Source organism: Myotis yumanensis, unplaced genomic scaffold, assembly GCF_028538775.1.
Source record: "Myotis yumanensis isolate MYYU_CA2020_CCGP unplaced genomic scaffold, mMyoYum1.0.hap1 SCAF_10, whole genome shotgun sequence".
Classification (NCBI taxonomy): domain Eukaryota; kingdom Metazoa; phylum Chordata; class Mammalia; order Chiroptera; family Vespertilionidae; genus Myotis; species Myotis yumanensis.
The window spans coordinates 26,708,703-26,726,343 of NW_027223761.1; the positions used below are offsets into that span (position 1 = coordinate 26,708,703).

The following is a 17,641-nucleotide window of genomic DNA, read 5'->3' on the forward strand; positions in this document are numbered from 1 at the left end:
TCAAAGCAATCTGCAGATTCAATGCAATTCCTATCAAAATCCCAATGGCATTGTTCACAGAAATAGAACTCACAATCCTAAAATTTGTATGGAACCAAAAAAATTCCAAATAGCCAAAGCAATCCTGAGAAAGAAGAACACAGCTGGAGGCATCACACTGGCTGGTTTCAAACGATACTACAGAGTTATAGTAATCAAACGGTACAGTACTGGCATAAAAATAGACACATGGACCAATGAACAGAATCAAGAGCCCAGAAATAAGCCACTACTATGTGATAAAGGAGCTAAGAATATGCAATGGGGAAAGGATAGTCTCTTCAATAAATGGTGTTCAAAAAACTGGATAATGACATGCCCCAGAATGACATTAGCCCCCAATCTTACACACCTCACAAAAATACCTTAAAATGGGTTAAAGTCTTAAACATAAGACCTGAAACCACATAACGGTTCTTTCTGAGGAGCTAACTATCACTTCACATCCTACCTTTTTAAGATTTGAAGATATTCCAACAAGCAAGAAAAACTAGTACAATGCAAGGAAAAATATCAAAAGCAATTGTGTGAAGATATCAGCAACTTCAGCATTACCCAGGAGCTTCCCAGAAATGAATCTCAAGTTTTATCCTAAACTTACTAAATTATAAACTACATGTTAGACGCCCAGATGATTTTTATGCCTATTGAAATTTGAACACCCAAATATTTCTGAATAAACCAACCTCCATCATTTCCCTAAACACCAGAAACCAATGGGCACCTCAACTAATGCCACATTCACGAGGCTGGTTTCTAAACCACAGCCAAGAACTGCACCCTCTGCTCTCTCTCAACGGGAATAATACTGAGCCACTTAGAAGGCAGAAAATGGCACTGAAGTCCATTTGCAATTTCAGCCAGCTTAGTTCCATTAAACTTTGATTTCTAGGAGGCCAGGCTCCCATTTCACAGACGAAGTCGCATAAACTATCCGTGTCGGGCCACTGATTCATAAATGGACAGGCAAAGGGAGCCGCGACTCCCACTTCTCCATCCCGGGCCAGCTCGCTGCGGGGCGGCAGGCGTTTCCAGGCACCCAGGCCCGGTCCGCCCGCCCGCGGGCACTGGCCGGGCGGGGCCCTAGGAGGTTGGGGTGGGGAGTCGCCTCCGGGGGGCGGAAGCGAGCCGCGGTGCCGGGGCGGAGTCGCGAGCGGCAGGATTGTGGCCACAAGGGGCGGAGCCGAGCCGCGAAGACACCGGCGGCCGCGGCGGGGGCCCGGGAGCGCGGCCCTTCTGGGTGGGACGCGCGTGTCCCCGCGCCGCGCCGTGCGCACTTACCGGCCAGGCGGGGGGACCTGCAGCCGCCGTCCCCATGGGGCTGTGTCTGCCCTGTCTCGGGGAGCCCGAGCCTCCCTCGCCGGACCCGGTGAGTAAGGCCGCGTCTGCGCGTCGCCGCCCGCGCCGCGCGCACCTGTTCGCGGGACGGGCGCAGCGGGCGGGGGCGGGGGCGGGGGGGGCCGGCGCCGCGGGCACCCGGCCGGGCGGTTGGGCGCGGGGGCGCGCGCCGCAGGGCCCGCGGGTGGGCACCCCGGTGGCGGAGACGTGCGGCCGCGCCCCGAGGGACCTTGGGGTCCTGCCCGCGGCACCTGGGCCGCCGCCTGCGTGGTCTCCCCACTTTGGTTACATAAAATTGCCCGAAGGCAATTCCTGGGTCTTTTTCGCCCACTTGGGCCAAATTGGAAGTTGGTGGGACCCGACGCGGGCGGTGTGGGGGGCGGGCCATTCTTGGCGACGCGGGAGACGGGGGTGCAAATGAAATTCCTCTTTTTTTCGTGAACTGGAGTGTTGAGTCTTCTAGTGGGAGATGTGCATTTTCCTGTGTCTGTATCAACTGTTTAAAGAAGGTGCTTAATAAAGTCCCTTACTCCTGAGCTTTCTTGGATATTGTATTAGTAATCTCTTTACGTCCTTCCTTTAAAAAAAAACAAGATTATTTTATGTGGTACCGAGTTTATAATTTGTAAAGTTGCCATATTTAGCAATTAAACACAGGATGCCCAGTTAAATTGTCAGATAAACAAGGAATGCACTTTAAAAGTCGATTTCTCGCACACAGTCATGGGGGTTACTTATTCTAGGAGTTATTCGTTGTTTATTGGAAATCCAAATGTAACTTAGCGATTTGTGGTTTGTGGTACACTGCGTTTATACTTTTCGTAGCTTTCAGTTTTTAACAGTATCTTTACATGAATACTCCTTACTGGGAATTGATAACAGAAAACCTACATTCCTGTCTAGCTAAAAATTCGTTGAAAGACATTAGTTATTTAAGAAAGAGCATTAACTCTTCAGCCATTGGATTATAGGTACTACAAATGACCTGGAAGTTGGAACCAGAAAGTTCACCTTGTCTTTCTTGCTACAGTTGCTTTTAAATGTTGTTAATTTTGTTTATCTGGCTGTTGAGAAAATCCTAATCTGTCAGTATTTGTTAAACCCCACCCATCCCCATAGATAAACCATCTGGTTCACTAGTGAGTGCTACTTTATTGTTGAGGTTTTTCTTGATCACACGAAATAAAATAGATCCCCGACTATACCACCCATCCTTCTCTTTCTTATCCTTCCTATTTCCCAACTACTTACTACTACCTGGTACATACTTACTTGACTATATTTGACTGGGTGCCCTCATTGTAATTTTAAGTTTCATTTGGGTAGAAACATTTATCTGAGTTTTTTCATTGCTATATCCTCAGCACCCAGGCAGGTTCCATAGACATGACAGGTACTCAGTAAATACTGTATTTGTACAATGAATGAATGAATTGGTATGGGGGGGAAAAGGGAATTACTAGCATAGCTCCCAAGAGAATGCTACTTACTGTCTTATTATTTAAAGATTTTATAATTAATACATGATATAGAAAATTATTGTTTCCTAACCTAGAACAGTACCTTTCATCATTTCATACAGTTCTTCCTGTCATACACAGTGAGATTCTCCCACTTCATTCATGAACCTTTCTTAAAAACACCAACCTACTTCAAACTCCCTTAAACTGGCAGTATTAAACCTTGTATTATTAAAGGTTATTTGTTTTATTGTCCTGACTTGCTTGTAAGCCTTTTTTTTTTTTTTTGAGCCCAAGGAAATAGATTATTTTATAGACCAACCTGTGTTGTGTTATATATGTGTGTGTGTGTGTGTGTATATATATATATTTGTACATATAATATATGACATACAATATGTATCATACATATTTTAGCATGCTCCTATTTGAAGGTGTGTTCATTAATTGTGAGAATGAGATTCAGAAAGTCGGTTATTTTATAAAAGTAAGTACTGGCACTCTTAGAACATTTTGGGCAGTACTAATATTATTAGTACTTTATATTAACAGTTCATAAATATTTTTTATGAACTGTTATATTACATATAAGATATAGATAGGTATGTAAATTATCCATGCTAATGTTTGGTTTTATTTTAAAACATATTTGTTACATATTTTCCTTAGGAAGAGAAAAGAGCAAAGCTTGCAGAGGCTGCAGAAAGAAGACAGAAGGAGGTGAGACTAAAAATGAAATTTTACCTATTTAGAGAATTTGGTACTTTATTCTTGATAGATGTCTATGCCTAGTAGTATTTATCCATTATCCATATCTATTAAATTTATATTTAAAGGTAATTATTTTTCAAAACGATCTCTGTGTTTCTATAGGCTACATCAATGCACTTGTATTATCTAATATATGAAAATTATTATACATATGTATTCTATGTGAGATGTCCCTTTAATGGCAGTATTCCCTGGGATAAAATGACCATGCCTTATAACACACTGACAGATATGAAATAAGTTTAGGAGAAAAATGTGTACAGTTTCAAAATACCAAATGAAAAAATGATAATATTTTTTACATAAAGCTGTTGTAGAAATAGTCTAATTCTTTGTTACCAAAATAGACCAATACCCCGCTTCCAAAGCAAAAAACAAACAAACAGACAAAAAAATGCTTGGCTACTAATTTTTATTGTTGTTTTGTACCCTTAAATTTCTTAAAGGCTGCATCTCGGGGCATTTTGGATGCTCAGTCTGTGGAACAAAAGAGAAAGCGGAAGGAAAAAATAGAAAAACAAATCGCAACATCTGGGGCTCCACCTGAAGGTGGACTTAGAGTAAGTGTTAAAATTTAGTTAAGATTTAAATTGACCTGGAATTTTAAAAAACTTAAGTAGCATTCCATTCAGTAATGTCCTGTTGAAACGGGTTGCCAGAACATTATGAATTACTTTAAAAGCGTGAATAATACATTTACTTGGAATAGGTTTACTTCCTTTTCCCAAAATTCAAATGGAGTTTTCCTGATTATCTTAATACTTTATATAATTAATATTAATCTTAAATGTGTAGAAAACTCAGATATTATGGAAAAGTATAAAGGAACCAAAATCACCCAAATTCAGTGTTATTTTGAAACATCATTTCTCGTTTCCACTTATACATCAATCCTACTAAATTCTGTTATACTATAAATTTGTTTTTGTCACCTACAATGTGTTTACTCGGTGATTTGATATTTTTGCTCTTCTCCTTGTCACTCATACCATAGTTATGGAAATGTTGATTTGGGCAGTAGGGTGTACCCGAGTGAGTGTGACACATGCACCTCCCCGTGTAACAGTTACAGCTCTTGTCACTGGAAATATAATGGTGGACAAATTAAACGAGGCCCTTAAACTTGGGGATCTTTGCAACCTATTAGGAGCATCTGGGTTTTATTTTACATGTTAAGACTTAGAAAAGTAGGGTTCACATACCACTTTTTTAGCCGATTCACTCAATTCAGTTTACTCTCAAAACTATATATAAATACATACATGTTTGTGGGGCAAGCAATTTAGGAGCATTCTAAGTGCAGATGTGATTCTGGCTCAGGAATGTCACATAGAAGGTTTACCTGTGTTTTATAATTGTATGAGACTTTATCTAATTTCACTTAAATGAAATTAAAACACTTTTTGATTGTTAACTTTATAAATGTATAAAGTAATTGGTTTCAATATTAAAGTAAATAGCCATGACCATTTTGCTTAGTTTTTTAATATACCCCTGACAGTAGAATAGAATAAATTTAATATAAGGTAAAACAGTTGGGAGATAGAAGGTAAAATACTTTATGAAAAGTATAGATGCTTACTTTCAGTATTCTGTTGCGATAAAGATCTGTGTCATCAGCTTTACTTCATAGAGGTTTCTCAAAAACAATTTGTGAAAATTAAATTACAGGACTGATAATGATGCTGAGATTGATTTCATAGTAGAAAAAAAAATGAATTACTAAGTGACTTAAAGCCACATACAATGTTATAAGAAAATGATACTTTATATTTCGTCAGAATTAAGAAGGTACTTATTTTATAACTCCTCAGCTAACAAATTTAACATCAGCTCTTAAATTCTACACAAGAAAGGGCTGTCTTAATTAGCCCTAAAGCTTCCATGCCCTGAAGCCTATAAACTAAACATAAATTAGGCTTTATACCGCTTCTGGTCCCCCCGGAAGAGCTCACAATGAAAAACATCCCAATGTAAATTTAGTACCTTTATTTCTTTGAATGTTGTTCTTACAGGAAATCTCTCTGGCTTCCCTAATGAAAATGGCCCTCAAGGCCATCAGACTGGGCAGTGGTGAGAAGATTTTCCCAGTAAGAGTGGCTCATTCTCATAAACCAACTACCGTTGCTACTGTCATTTCTCCATGGAATATTCCTAACCACTTCTGCTTTAAGGGACATACTGCTTTCCCCTTGACCACATCCACGGCTCATCCAGAGTATTCCATTAAGGTCATAATGAAATGTAGGGGGCTCAGGATAACAGAAGGGAAAATGCAAGGCAGAGAATAACTTTATTCTCAATCCCTTTGGCCTAGAGTTCTTTAAGGGCTGCTATCAGGCCTGTTGTTCAATCTGGCCTGGAATGTCCTATAATGTAGACAGAGTCCTCCTGATCTGACCCGACTCCATGGTATGAGGAAAATGTCCTTTTCCTGTCTGCAAGCCCTCCACATAGTCATCTCCTGTCTAGCTCTGCCTCTTCCCAGGATAATATTCAGCACTGTCCTTTGGGAAGGCAGCCTTATCTTAAGAAGTCAAGGTGATGATGGCATCAGGATGCAGACTAGCATCAGTACAGGCTACACCGCTACAGGAGTAATGGCAGACCTCGAGTACAGTGGCTCTCAGCCCTGGCTGCACATTAGAGTCTTAGGAGGAGCTTGCAGACAAGGCTGACAAAATCTCTGAGAGTGGGGTGTAGCCATCAGTACTGGTTTAAGCTCCCCAAGGTCATCTAATGTCAAACCAGATTGAGAATCGCTGCTCTAGTGTTTTTAACTCTAGTCCTAAGAGATAGATACATTGTGAAAAAGAGAGTCCCGTGCTAAAAAATTGTTTAAAATTCTGAATACTATATTGTACAGTATCCCATTCTTGAAAATTAAAAAGGGTAATCAAGTCTCTAAGACGTTCTGCAATAAAGGAAAGCAAGTTTATTTGGAATAAACCTTAATTTTTTAAACATATATATAGCCCCAATAATAGATCTTCGATATACTTGAAAAATACTACCCAATAGACTTAAAATATCTCTGGTCCTATCGCAGTGGCTGTTTTAGAACTTATTATTGCGGATTTAATTAGAACAACAAGTGGAATCATTTCTCAACTCAAGCAAGGAAAAGACTGCCAAACCATTATTTAGTAGTTTCTACCATTTCTTGGTTCTGTGCCTCAAACAAGAATTCCTTTATTTTCATTTTGTAACTTCATTGTTGTTTTTGATTGGTGGTGTTTTTGTGTTTTGTGGGGGTTTTTCCTTCACTGATTATTGGATATTTCAAATGTAGCTACCCATTAATTTGACCAGATATTTTTCTATTTTTAAATGATCATATATCTTCTTTCAGACACTGACTGCTAAGTGAAATTTTACTAAGCACTGCTGTTAGTTTGCATTTGCATATCCCAGCAACTTTCAGCCTTTTTCATCTCATGGGACATAAACGAATTACTAAAATTCTGTGGCACATCAAAAAATACATTATATTTTTTGCCAATAAGACAAAAAAAAGTAAAATTTTGACTCATTCACACCGGATGGCTATTGTGTTGGCTGTTGTCATTTTTTTATTTGACAGTCTACGGGAAAAGAGGTCAGTGCCCCTGACTAAATAGTCAGGTATCATGTGTTTTAAAAATTCTCGTGGCACGCCTGTGTGCCGCAACACACTGGTTGAAAATCGCTGGCATATCCCATTCATCCTCTCTTTGCCTGTTTCTTCACATATTACATGTTATTATTATGTAACCCTAAATAAAATTACTTTTCTCTGTATGTTTCTATTTTCTAGTGGACCGTTTCATAAAGGATAACATGAGTGAGAGTCTCCTGCCAGTAACTAGTATCTGCAATCAAGTGGACATCCTCCATTTAACTTATTCTCTTTGAATAAATGGAGATTTAGACTTTGTAATGCTAGTGCCATTAAACGCAGTGCTCTTTCAGTATGGAAATATTAAACATGCTTTTGATTTCCAGACTTAGAAAATGGCCAGAACTTTCATTGAATACTTATTTTCCTACATTTGCTTCTTTTGCAAGAGGTGGATAATAGTTAAATTTAAATAGTGAATATATCTGCATCGCATGTGAAGATTTTGCATACGTCTCAAATATTAAAATTTACAATTTCATTTTTCCTCCTAGCTATTTACAGTTGTGCTGCTTAGCCTTATATTTCCTTTTGTTTCATTATGTAATGAAGACTTTTGCTTAAACTGTATGGATTTAGTGCCTTTAAACTGATCATCAGGGAAAATCTTGAAAAATCATTTGAAGGGGTTATGTGAAGGAACACTGTAAATTTTTATAACTTACTATAATGAATATTTGTAGAAAAGATTTAATTTTTCCTAATTTATTTTTTACTTGTGTAGCTTTATAAACTTTAACAGATATTTCACATTATAATAATTATTTTCCTTGAGTTTAAAATTATATATTAGTGTGGTACCATCAGAGGGCAGTGATGTGCTGTTGTACAATATTAAATTCAGCTCCATGGAGATCTTTATAGTAACTGAATGAGTTAAACTAAGAATCTAGATGATCATACTGACTGGCAATGTATTTGTCCGGATTTCATAGATGTTTGTATTCTTTTGTATTTATTAAAAAGTGGTCATAAGATTTATACAGATAAGCATTTGCCAAGACAAATATAAATGTATGAAAGACAAACGTGTAAGTACTGTATTTTAAAAGGACTACTTTAAACAAAAATATTATGAGGTAATTCTGTATGATGCCTAGTTATAAACTTTGTAGGTTTCTATTACTAACATGAGTTTTATAGCATTTTTTAAAATATTTGATTGACTTCAGAGAAGAAGGGAGAGAGACACATCAATGATGAGAGAGAATCCTTGATCGGCTGCCTCCTGTATGCCCCCCTACTGGGGACGGAGCCCAAAACCCGGGCATGTGCCCTGACAGGGAATCAAACTGATCTGGTTCATAGGTTGATGCCCAACCACTGAGTCACACCAGCTAGGCGCATTTTTGTTTTTTGAATATTTCTGTTTAATATATAATGAGCTAAAATAGAAGAATCACTGTATATTTTAATGAGCTATTGTGGTCGCTAACTCTTTTGGATGGCAAGACTGTAACCTGAGCCCAATAGTAGAATCTGCGGCTACTGTCAATAGGGACTAAATACACTGAGTGGCCAGATTACTATGACCACCCCATCAGTACAATGAAGTGAATTAGTTATGCAAATAATAATAATAATAAAACCTTGAGAGTATTTGCTTAGGAAGTTTTCAATATTCAGTATTTTTGGAAGTGTCAATGAAGTACTGATGGGGCGGTCATAATAATCTGGCCACTCATTGTAGACCAGCTCATTTGATTTACAGAAAGAAAACAGCCCGTCTCGCTCATCCCTACCATAAGACTTGTGTTATATTGCAATATATTGTGTATGTTAATTTTAATGAGTTTGAACTATAATATAGGTTTCTTGACTACTCATTGAAAAAATTACCTTTTCTATTATGGCATGAAGTATTTCATGATATTTATGCAAACATATAGTTAGGCTCAATTTCCTTCATCTCTTGGAGGATTAGTGGTGTTTTTGTTCATAAAGGATAGTGAAATCATTGAGTTGCATTTTAGAAATAAAATTTTGACTTTATGAACATGATTAACTTTTCCAAGGCCGAAAGGAAAAAGGATCATTAACAGCTGAATGGATGTAGAACTAGACGTATCGTCCTTGGACTGTGCAAATCCTTCCATCAGTTTTAATACAGAAAGAACAATTTTATCTTGCACTATATCCAAAAGAATTACCACTTGGGTTAGTGTAAACAAAAGGTCTACATCTAGGGGATACTGCCCTATTTCCAAATACCACGCTTACTTAACTGTTGAACCACACATGATAGGCTGGTATATTGCTTTATGGAACAGGGGGATGTCCTGCTCCAACCAACCATGACCTGCCTTCATGGCTTCCCCCAAACCACCTACGTTACATGGGCTAAGGGGTGATACTCAAATGTTAGGAATAGTGTCACGAAGGGGAAGGGAAAGGGGGAGACTAAATGCCTGATGGGAAACCTGACTAAATTACTACTAAAGAAAATTTGTACACACACATACAGATGCAGCCACGTACAGGGCATCTCCCTCATAAAGTTATGCATCACTTCCTAATGAAAACCGTATTTTGGAGCCAATTTACCATAATTCATAATTTAAATAGGGAAACATAATGCTTAATGTGGCACCCAAACACCCCAACCAAATTAGTAAAATGTAAATGTAACAGTATGTAACAGCATATGTAACTATTGTGTTAAAATGTAAAATGCCTGAATCACTGCTTTCTTATTCTAGTCACTGAACTATTTATATTAGTATGGCTGGTAACAAAAAGTTGTGTATTACATGGCCTCTTTGTTGACACAGTGCATGATCTTTAAAGCATCTATATGTGAGGGACACTTGTTTTGCCGATTGCTTTTTCCCACACAATTTTTTGTTATAAATTCTGTATTGCCATATAGGATTATAAATATACATTTTTTCCCATATAAAAATTGGCCTTGGCTCTCTCTGTTTAACAAAATTTTATCTCACTACATCTTAAATAATTAGAACTCGGGTTAGTGGGGTTAACTTCAACGATGCTTTCATCTCTTTGGGATTAATGAGAACAGAGCTAAGAGCCGTTTGGTGTGTTCATACAACCCCTGAATTATAAGTAGGCATGTTTCTTCTCCAATACTCAAAAAAGGAAATATTATTAGTCTCCTCTTTCCTTAGAGAAATAATACTGTAAGAGAGTCCAGCTATCATCCTTGGTGTACCCCGGGAGCATTTGGCATAAAACTTGAATTTTCTTTTTCTCTTCCAATAGTTCAACTTGTTTATTTGCTGAAGAATCATGCGATGCCCTTAGAACAGTGGTTCTCAACCTTGGCTGCACATTAGAATCACCTGGGAATCTTTTTAAAATCCTGGAGGATGAGGCCCAGAAATCAGGATTTTAAAAAGATTCCCAGGTGATTCTAATGTGCAGCCAAGGTTGAGAACCACTGCCCTAGAAGAAAGAGTAACTTGTCAATTTTAATTGGAATAATAACTTCTGCATAACTAAATCAGTAAGAGGTCAGTAGATATGCATGCCTGTCTGTGTCGAGGTTTGAAGTGTATTCCCTTCAGCATCTCCAAGCAAGCATCTCAGATTCCCATGACTGCTGTATGTGCTTTAAGTTGGCTCAAATGTGGTACTGTGGCCATTTTCCTTAATTTTCTCAAAAGCACTGACAGGCATTTGTATATATAGCAGACTGAAAAAATTCTGATTTCACGGAGATGTTTTTGTCCCAACAACTCAAACCCTTTAAATTTCTCATATGACATGGCTCTTTATTGTCTTGTTCTCCCTCTTCTAGATATGCACCATCTTGCAAATCTTGCCTCCAAATAAGATCATTGTGGTTTAAGAACTGAATGTTCATCAATTACTTGACCTGGATATGATGTTTTTATTATATCCTGAATTGCATTGTCTCTTCTTGTAGCACCATACTTGAGTTGTGTAGTTTTGAGTTAATGTCTTCCAGCCATAAAAACAGGTTTGAGCAATCTGTTGTAAGTACTTCAAACTTATCTCAAATGGAACTAATTAGTTCTACACAGAAACTGGCTCTCTGTAGGCTATTGCTTGGAATCTATTTCATCCCATAAGTCAGAAGTCAAGGAGTTATCCTAAACTCCTCAATCTACCTAATAACTCCTAAGGTACCATTTTCTCATTCTAAATTTTTTAGTTGGAGATTAGCACTATTTAGCATAGGTTTTAAAAAGAATATAAAGTGTCTCATGTAGAAAATTCCTACACAAGATAAAATTCCTATGCAACATAAAGTGAGTTAAGCAAGTTTGCAGAATACTAAATATATGAAGGTCAATTCTATTTCTATTTGAAAGTTAAAATAATCTGAAAATTAATATTATTCCAATCGTAATATCAAATAGGATAAAATATTTAGGAAAAACGAGTAAAAGATCTGAACTAAAAACTACAAAATGTTGCTGAAATAATTTTTTTATGACAAATGGTGAGACATTGCATGTTCACAGACTGAGAGAATCAATATTGTCAAGAGGGCAATTCTCAAATTGCTCAATGAATTCAATGCAAAATCCCAGCAAGGTTTTTCAGGGAAAATGACAAGATGATCCTAAGATTTATATGGAGATTGAGCATGTATAATAGCCAAAACAAATTTGAAAAAAAATAACAGTAATTTTCAGTAGGGAGTCAGTAAGAGCCATCTGCATTTGGCCATTTCCTTCTGAATGTGGTCTCATTGTCCATATTCCTGGTGTTGCGTGCCATCCAGCTAGCAGCTAGACCCCAATGTCATTTGTCACCCTGTTCTTGGTGACACTTAAATGATGTGATATAGGCAGGAAGAATAATGCCACTCTCCCCGAAACATGTTCACATCCTAATCCCTGGAATCTGGGGAGCATGTTACATTACATGGCGAAAGGTATTTTGCAGATGTGATTCAGTTAATGATCATAACATGGGGAAATGATATCGGATTATCTAGGTGATCACATGGATCCTTAAAAGCAGAGAACCTTTCCAACCTGTGGTCAAAGAGATGTAAACAAAGAAGCATCATTGTGGGATTCTATTGTTTGCTCTGAAGACAGGAAGGGGGACCTGAGCCAAGGAAATCAGGCAGCCTCTGGAAGGTAGAAAAGGCAAAGAAATGGATTCTCTCTTCAGAAAGGAACACAGTCCTCTGACACCGTGGTAGCCCAAGGAGACCCTCTCATACTCTGACTGCAGTACTATAACAATACATTTGTGGTGTTAACATCAGAAAACAAAATTCATGAAGAGATTAATAGTTTAGTTAACCTAGATATTTTTAACTAAACAAAATTATTTTTAATTATTAGAAATATGTTTACAGGAAAAATTTAAGCACAGGAGAAAGTTTTGATGGACATACTGTTGCCAGTTACTATACAGGGAAATTTAGTGTTAGTTCAGTAACATAAAAATCCTATTACTCAATATCTGTTTTTTGAGAGAGTACAATTGTTCACTGTTCCAAGGTGATTTCATTTCCTACAAAACTTTAATTTTTTCCCCCCAGAAGGATTACTACCACTTCCAGCAGCACCAAATTACACTATGCCTGTTAAACAACTTCCATATTGTGTCTTAATATAAGGTGACACGAAAATTTGCCTTTGGGTGGTGGACACACAGTGCAATATGCAGATCTTGTAACAAAGAAACCACCCCCGTGAGGTAGGGACGACCCCACTCAGGTCGAAACGGCCCCGGCGTGGTAGGGACAACCCCGGTCAGGTTGAAACGGCCCCCGTGAGGTAGGGACGACCCCGGTGAGGTTGAAACAGCCCCCGTGAGGTAGGGACGACCCCAGTCAGGTCGAAACGGCCCCGGCGTGGTAGGGACAACCCCAGTCAGGTTGAAACGGCCCCCGTGAGGTAGGGACGACCCCGGTGAGGTTGAAACAGCCCCCGTGAGGTAGGGACGACCCCAGTCAGGTCGAAACGGCCCCGGCGTGGTAGGGACAACCCCGGTCAGGTTGAAACGGCCCCGGTGTGGTAGGGACAACCCCGGTCAGGTTGAAACAGCCCCGGTGTGGTAGGGACAACCCCGGTGAGGTTGAAACGGCCCCCGTGAGGTAGGGACGACCCCAGTCAGGTCGAAACGGCCCCGGCGTGGTAGGGACAACCCCGGTCAGGTTGAAACGGCCCCCGTGAGGTAGGGACGACCCCAGTCAGGTCGAAACGGCCCCGGTGTGGTAGGGACGACCCCGGTGAGGTTGAAACAGCCCCCGTGAGGTAGGGACGACCCCAGTCAGGTCGAAACGGCCCCGGTGTGGTAGGGACGACCCCAGTCAGGTCGAAACGGCCCCGGTGTGGTAGGGACGACCCCGGTGAGGTTGAAACAGCCCCCGTGAGGTAGGGACGACCCCAGTCAGGTCGAAACGGCCCCGGCGTGGTAGGGACAACCCCGGTCAGGTTGAAACGGCCCCGGTGTGGTAGGGACAACCCCGGTGAGGTTGAAACGGCCCCCGTGAGGTAGGGACGACCCCAGTCAGGTCGAAACGGCCCCGGTGTGGTAGGGACGACCCCGGTGAGGTTGAAACAGCCCCCGTGAGGTAGGGACGACCCCAGTCAGGTCGAAACGGCCCCGGTGTGGTAGGGACGACCCTAGTCAGGTCGAAACGGCCCCGGCGTGGTAGGGACAACCCCGGTCAGGTTGAAACGGCCCCCGTGAGGTAGGGACGACCCCAGTCAGGTCGAAACGGCCCCGGTGTGGTAGGGACAACTCCGGTCAGGTTGAAACAGCCCCGGTGTGGTAGGGACAACCCCGGTCAGGTTGAAACGGCCCCCGTGAGGTAGGGACGACCCCAGTCAGGTCGAAACGGCCCCGGTGTGGTAGGGACAACTCCGGTCAGGTTGAAACAGCCCCGGTGTGGTAGGGACGACCCCGGTGAGGTTGAAACAGCCCCCGTGAGGTAGGGACGACCCCAGTCAGGTCGAAACGGCCCCGGCGTGGTAGGGACAACCCCGGTCAGGTTGAAACGGCCCCCGTGAGGTAGGGACGACCCCAGTCAGGTCGAAACGGCCCCAGTGTGGTAGGGACAACCCCGGTCAGGTTGAAACAGCCCCGGTGTGGTAGGGACAACCCCGGTCAGGTTGAAACAGCCCCGGTGTGGTAGGGACAACCCCGGCGAGGTCGAAACGGCCCCCGTGAGGTAGGGACGACCCCAGTCAGGTCGAAACGGCCCCGGCGTGGTAGGGACAACCCCGGTCAGGTTGAAACGGCCCCCGTGAGGTAGGGACGACCCCGGTGAGGTTGAAACAGCCCTGGTGAGGCTCAGACGGCCCTGGTGAGGTTGAGACTACTCCAGTGAGGTTGGGACAAATAAAGGGGACCAGTATGGACTGATGAACAGGTGTAGATACAGAAGCAGAGCAACATTGAACAGAATGTTAAACTACAATGGGGAGCCGGGGGAGGGTTGGGGGGGGGATTAAGAGACCAACTGAAGGACTTATATGCATGCATATAAGATTAACCAATGGACACAAGACACGGTGCGGGGGGGGCGGGGGGTAGGGGCCGGGGGAATATCATGGGGGGGAAAAAGGAGACATATGTAATACTCTTTGTATTACTTTAAGAAATAAAAATTATTAAAAAAAAAAAAAAAAAAGAAACCACACCTGAAACCTATATGTTCATGTCGACCAATGTCACCCCAATCAATTTAATATTTTTTTAAAAAAACACACAAAACAACTTCCCTACTAACAGGTTGTGTCTGCTTTGATTAAATCGGTCATGTGGCAGACAGATACTTCCTCCCTGACTTTCTGGAGAAAAACATTAAAAAGTGGGGGTTTGTTGTTGAAAAATGAGGAAATGACATTAACTCTGACTATATATACTCAAGGTAGCACACTTGAGGGGCCACCTATGGAAAAACCTAGACTCTGCTCCAGCGGTTCTCAACCTGTGGGTCTCGACTCCTTTGGGGGTCGAACGAACCTTTCACAGGGGTCGCCCAAATACATCCTGCATATCAGATATTTACATTACGATTCATAACAGTAGCAAAATTACAGTTATGAAGTAGCAACGAAAATAATTTTATGGTTGGGGGTCACCACAACATGAGGAACTGTATTAAATGGTCGCGGCATTAGGAAGGTTGAGAACCACTGGCTTAGACGAACACACACCATCATTCAGTGGCCCACAGTACAGGAAGTACCAACTAACTAAAATTTGACTTTTCCTTTAACTCTCAGGGAAAGATGCCATTTGAAGATTATCTTCATTTCTGAATGAAGCATAGATATTGAGACTTTTTTTTTTCAATTTATCTCTTTAATTCTTGAATCAGCAAGGACAATATTTTGCTGTTTATGGGTACAAAACAGCTCTGTCCTGGGTGTATAAGGGTATACATAAGTCTGTAACATTATTAGCTACAGTGAATAGACTTTACTAGACAGCATAGCAAAGTAGGATTAACTAAAGATATATTTTAATAAGAATGCTTTCAATTAACATGAAGTCAATGAACATTGGACTGTACAATTTACTCTGTCAAAATATAAATGTATGTCAGCTTATGTGTGTGAATGACACTGTCAGCCTCAACACAGCCATGTTTCTTAGGAATGTGTGGGGCAATTCATAAGCGGTTCTCTAGTGGGTGTACTGAAAACTTCCAAAAGTACCCCAGATACTTGGTCATGGTAAGAGATAAACTTTAAGGCAATCTTCCAAGTGAATGTAAACTTTTCTAAAGTGGCCTTTCCAGTAAAGTTTTACTGTTGTGAATACTCTGTACTTATTGATAGTGCTGTTGGATGTTTTTAGTAGCACATTATCACACTAATTGTCATTTTTTAAAAATCTGGCAGTTAAAAAAATGTCTGGGGTGCTTTTATTCTGTAGACATAAAGCAGGCACTTTCTGTTTTATCTAGAAATCCTAAAAAAAAAAATTTTTTTCCTTCTAATAACAGGTTGTTGTTTTTTTTTTACCTCTAGCTAGATTTGTATTTCTAAATACTGTATTCGCCTGTTGAGAAGTAATAATTTGCCTCCAGTTTGTCTAATCTAAATCTGAGTTTAGAATGCCTTTTCATAGGTCATTTTCTACAGAAGCATTAAAATAAATAGTGCTACTCTGTGAACCTTTTCCAATATGATGACACTTTCCTGTGGGTGACACCTTTTTCCAAAGTAATTTTCAGAGCATGTGAACTAAACTGACTACCCTGGAGAAGTGGATACAGGCCACTCTGAGAGTCCCCTGGTCCTGACCAACTAGTTTCACTTAATCTCCTTCTTAGCCTTATAGTTGGCAGAGACCACCAGGTAATTATCTGGATTCATGTCCTTAAGGGTTGGAGATTTGCTCTGGATGGGGGACGTTTTGCCGTCCACACGGGAGATCTGCAGCATCCGGCAGGGGTCGTGTTTCAACAAATACCCCGCGAACGTTTCCCATCCTCCTCCCACGCGGACCATGACGTGTTTGTTGTGCAGCATCTGCAATGAAAGGAGAGCAAGCGTGTTACATTCCGAGCGTTCTTACAGTATCTCGAGTCAACTTTCAGCGCTAAGTGTTGTGACTGCGTTTGGTCTGTCTTGTTTTTCACGACCGGTTGTCTGTCTGCTCGGGGACGCACAGCGTCTGACTTAGCGAACCGTTTATGAAAGAGGCTTCGTTTATGCCACGCGAGTGGGTCCCGGGTCCACATCCCAGAAGCCAGGCTCGCCCGGCTTTGTGAATGGGTCTGTGTCCAAGCCCTGGATTGGTTTAATGTGTCACGAGGCGTTTCTCTGACACCTGATATTCCATTACAGGCCCATCTCTGCCCCCCTTTCCTGCTGCTGCCTCAGATAAGTGCTTCTATTCTCCCCACCAGGGTATCCGCCTTGGAACCGGGACTTAGAAGATTACGGAAATGTCTGCTATTGAATATAACACTAATAACCACACAAATATTTGATGCCAAATAGAACTGCAAATGCACTCAGGAAAACAGAAGTCTTCCAAGGCAAGATGTTACTGAATTGGCCAAACATGTTTGTTTTCCTCTACTCTTATGCTTCCTTATTACTTTAGAATACATCTTGTTTAGAAGACTTACCTTCAGGCCCATGAGCCGTTCAGAACTCCAGGTTAACAAGGCTACAGGTTGAAAAGGTGAAGAATGTGTGGTTCTTTCTCTCTCGCAAAAAATGTCAGAGTTGAGGTTTGGCATGGAGAGCCACAGAATTTGAACTTGGCATCTACGGAAAATGTAAGCTCACGGGGCAAGGCGGCACCATCACCAGACCCTGCTGACCCTGTCCCCTGCCCACAGTGTTGTGAAGACATACTGGCCATGTAATCTTGGGGATCTGGGAAGTTGTTCTCATTGCAGGAACTATATGTTCTATTTAAATCTGTGTGTCAACTTGCAATCCGGACAGCTTTT

At 41.1% G+C, this 17,641-nt stretch overlaps 2 protein-coding genes across 4 annotated transcripts in view; one reads left to right on the forward strand and one right to left on the reverse strand.

Moving 5' to 3' along the window:
* Window positions 1–1,206: 1,206 nt before the first annotated feature.
* Window positions 1,207–10,168, forward strand: SVIP (small VCP interacting protein). The gene is made up of 4 exons (XM_070428150.1): window positions 1,207–1,408; window positions 3,507–3,557; window positions 4,055–4,168; window positions 7,405–10,168. Exons 1-4 carry the CDS (start codon window positions 1,355–1,357, stop codon window positions 7,417–7,419), a joined length of 234 nt encoding a protein of 77 aa, XP_070284251.1. The 5' UTR covers window positions 1,207–1,354; the 3' UTR covers window positions 7,420–10,168.
* A 4,710-nt stretch (window positions 10,169–14,878) lies between these two features.
* Window positions 14,879–17,641, reverse strand: part of GAS2 (growth arrest specific 2) — a 123,404-nt gene continuing 120,641 nt past the window's right edge. For 2 of the 3 annotated variants that reach the window (XM_070426637.1, XM_070426635.1), the window contains one exon: window positions 14,879–16,706. In XM_070426637.1, coding sequence (XP_070282738.1) covers window positions 16,488–16,706 — 219 coding nt within the window. In that variant the 3' untranslated portion in view covers window positions 14,879–16,487. The remainder of the gene's footprint in view (window positions 16,707–17,641) is intronic. The other variant, XR_011472894.1, reaches the window with a different exon arrangement.

Coding starts and splice junctions, on each gene's coding strand:
- SVIP (XM_070428150.1), top strand. CDS start 1,355: ATGGGGCTGTGTCTGCCCTGTCTCGGGGAGCCCGAGCCTCCCTCGCCG. Junction 1,409..3,506: donor AGCCTCCCTCGCCGGACCCG/GTGAGTAAGGCC, acceptor TATTTTCCTTAG/GAAGAGAAAAGAGCAAAGCT. Junction 3,558..4,054: donor CAGAAAGAAGACAGAAGGAG/GTGAGACTAAAA, acceptor AATTTCTTAAAG/GCTGCATCTCGGGGCATTTT.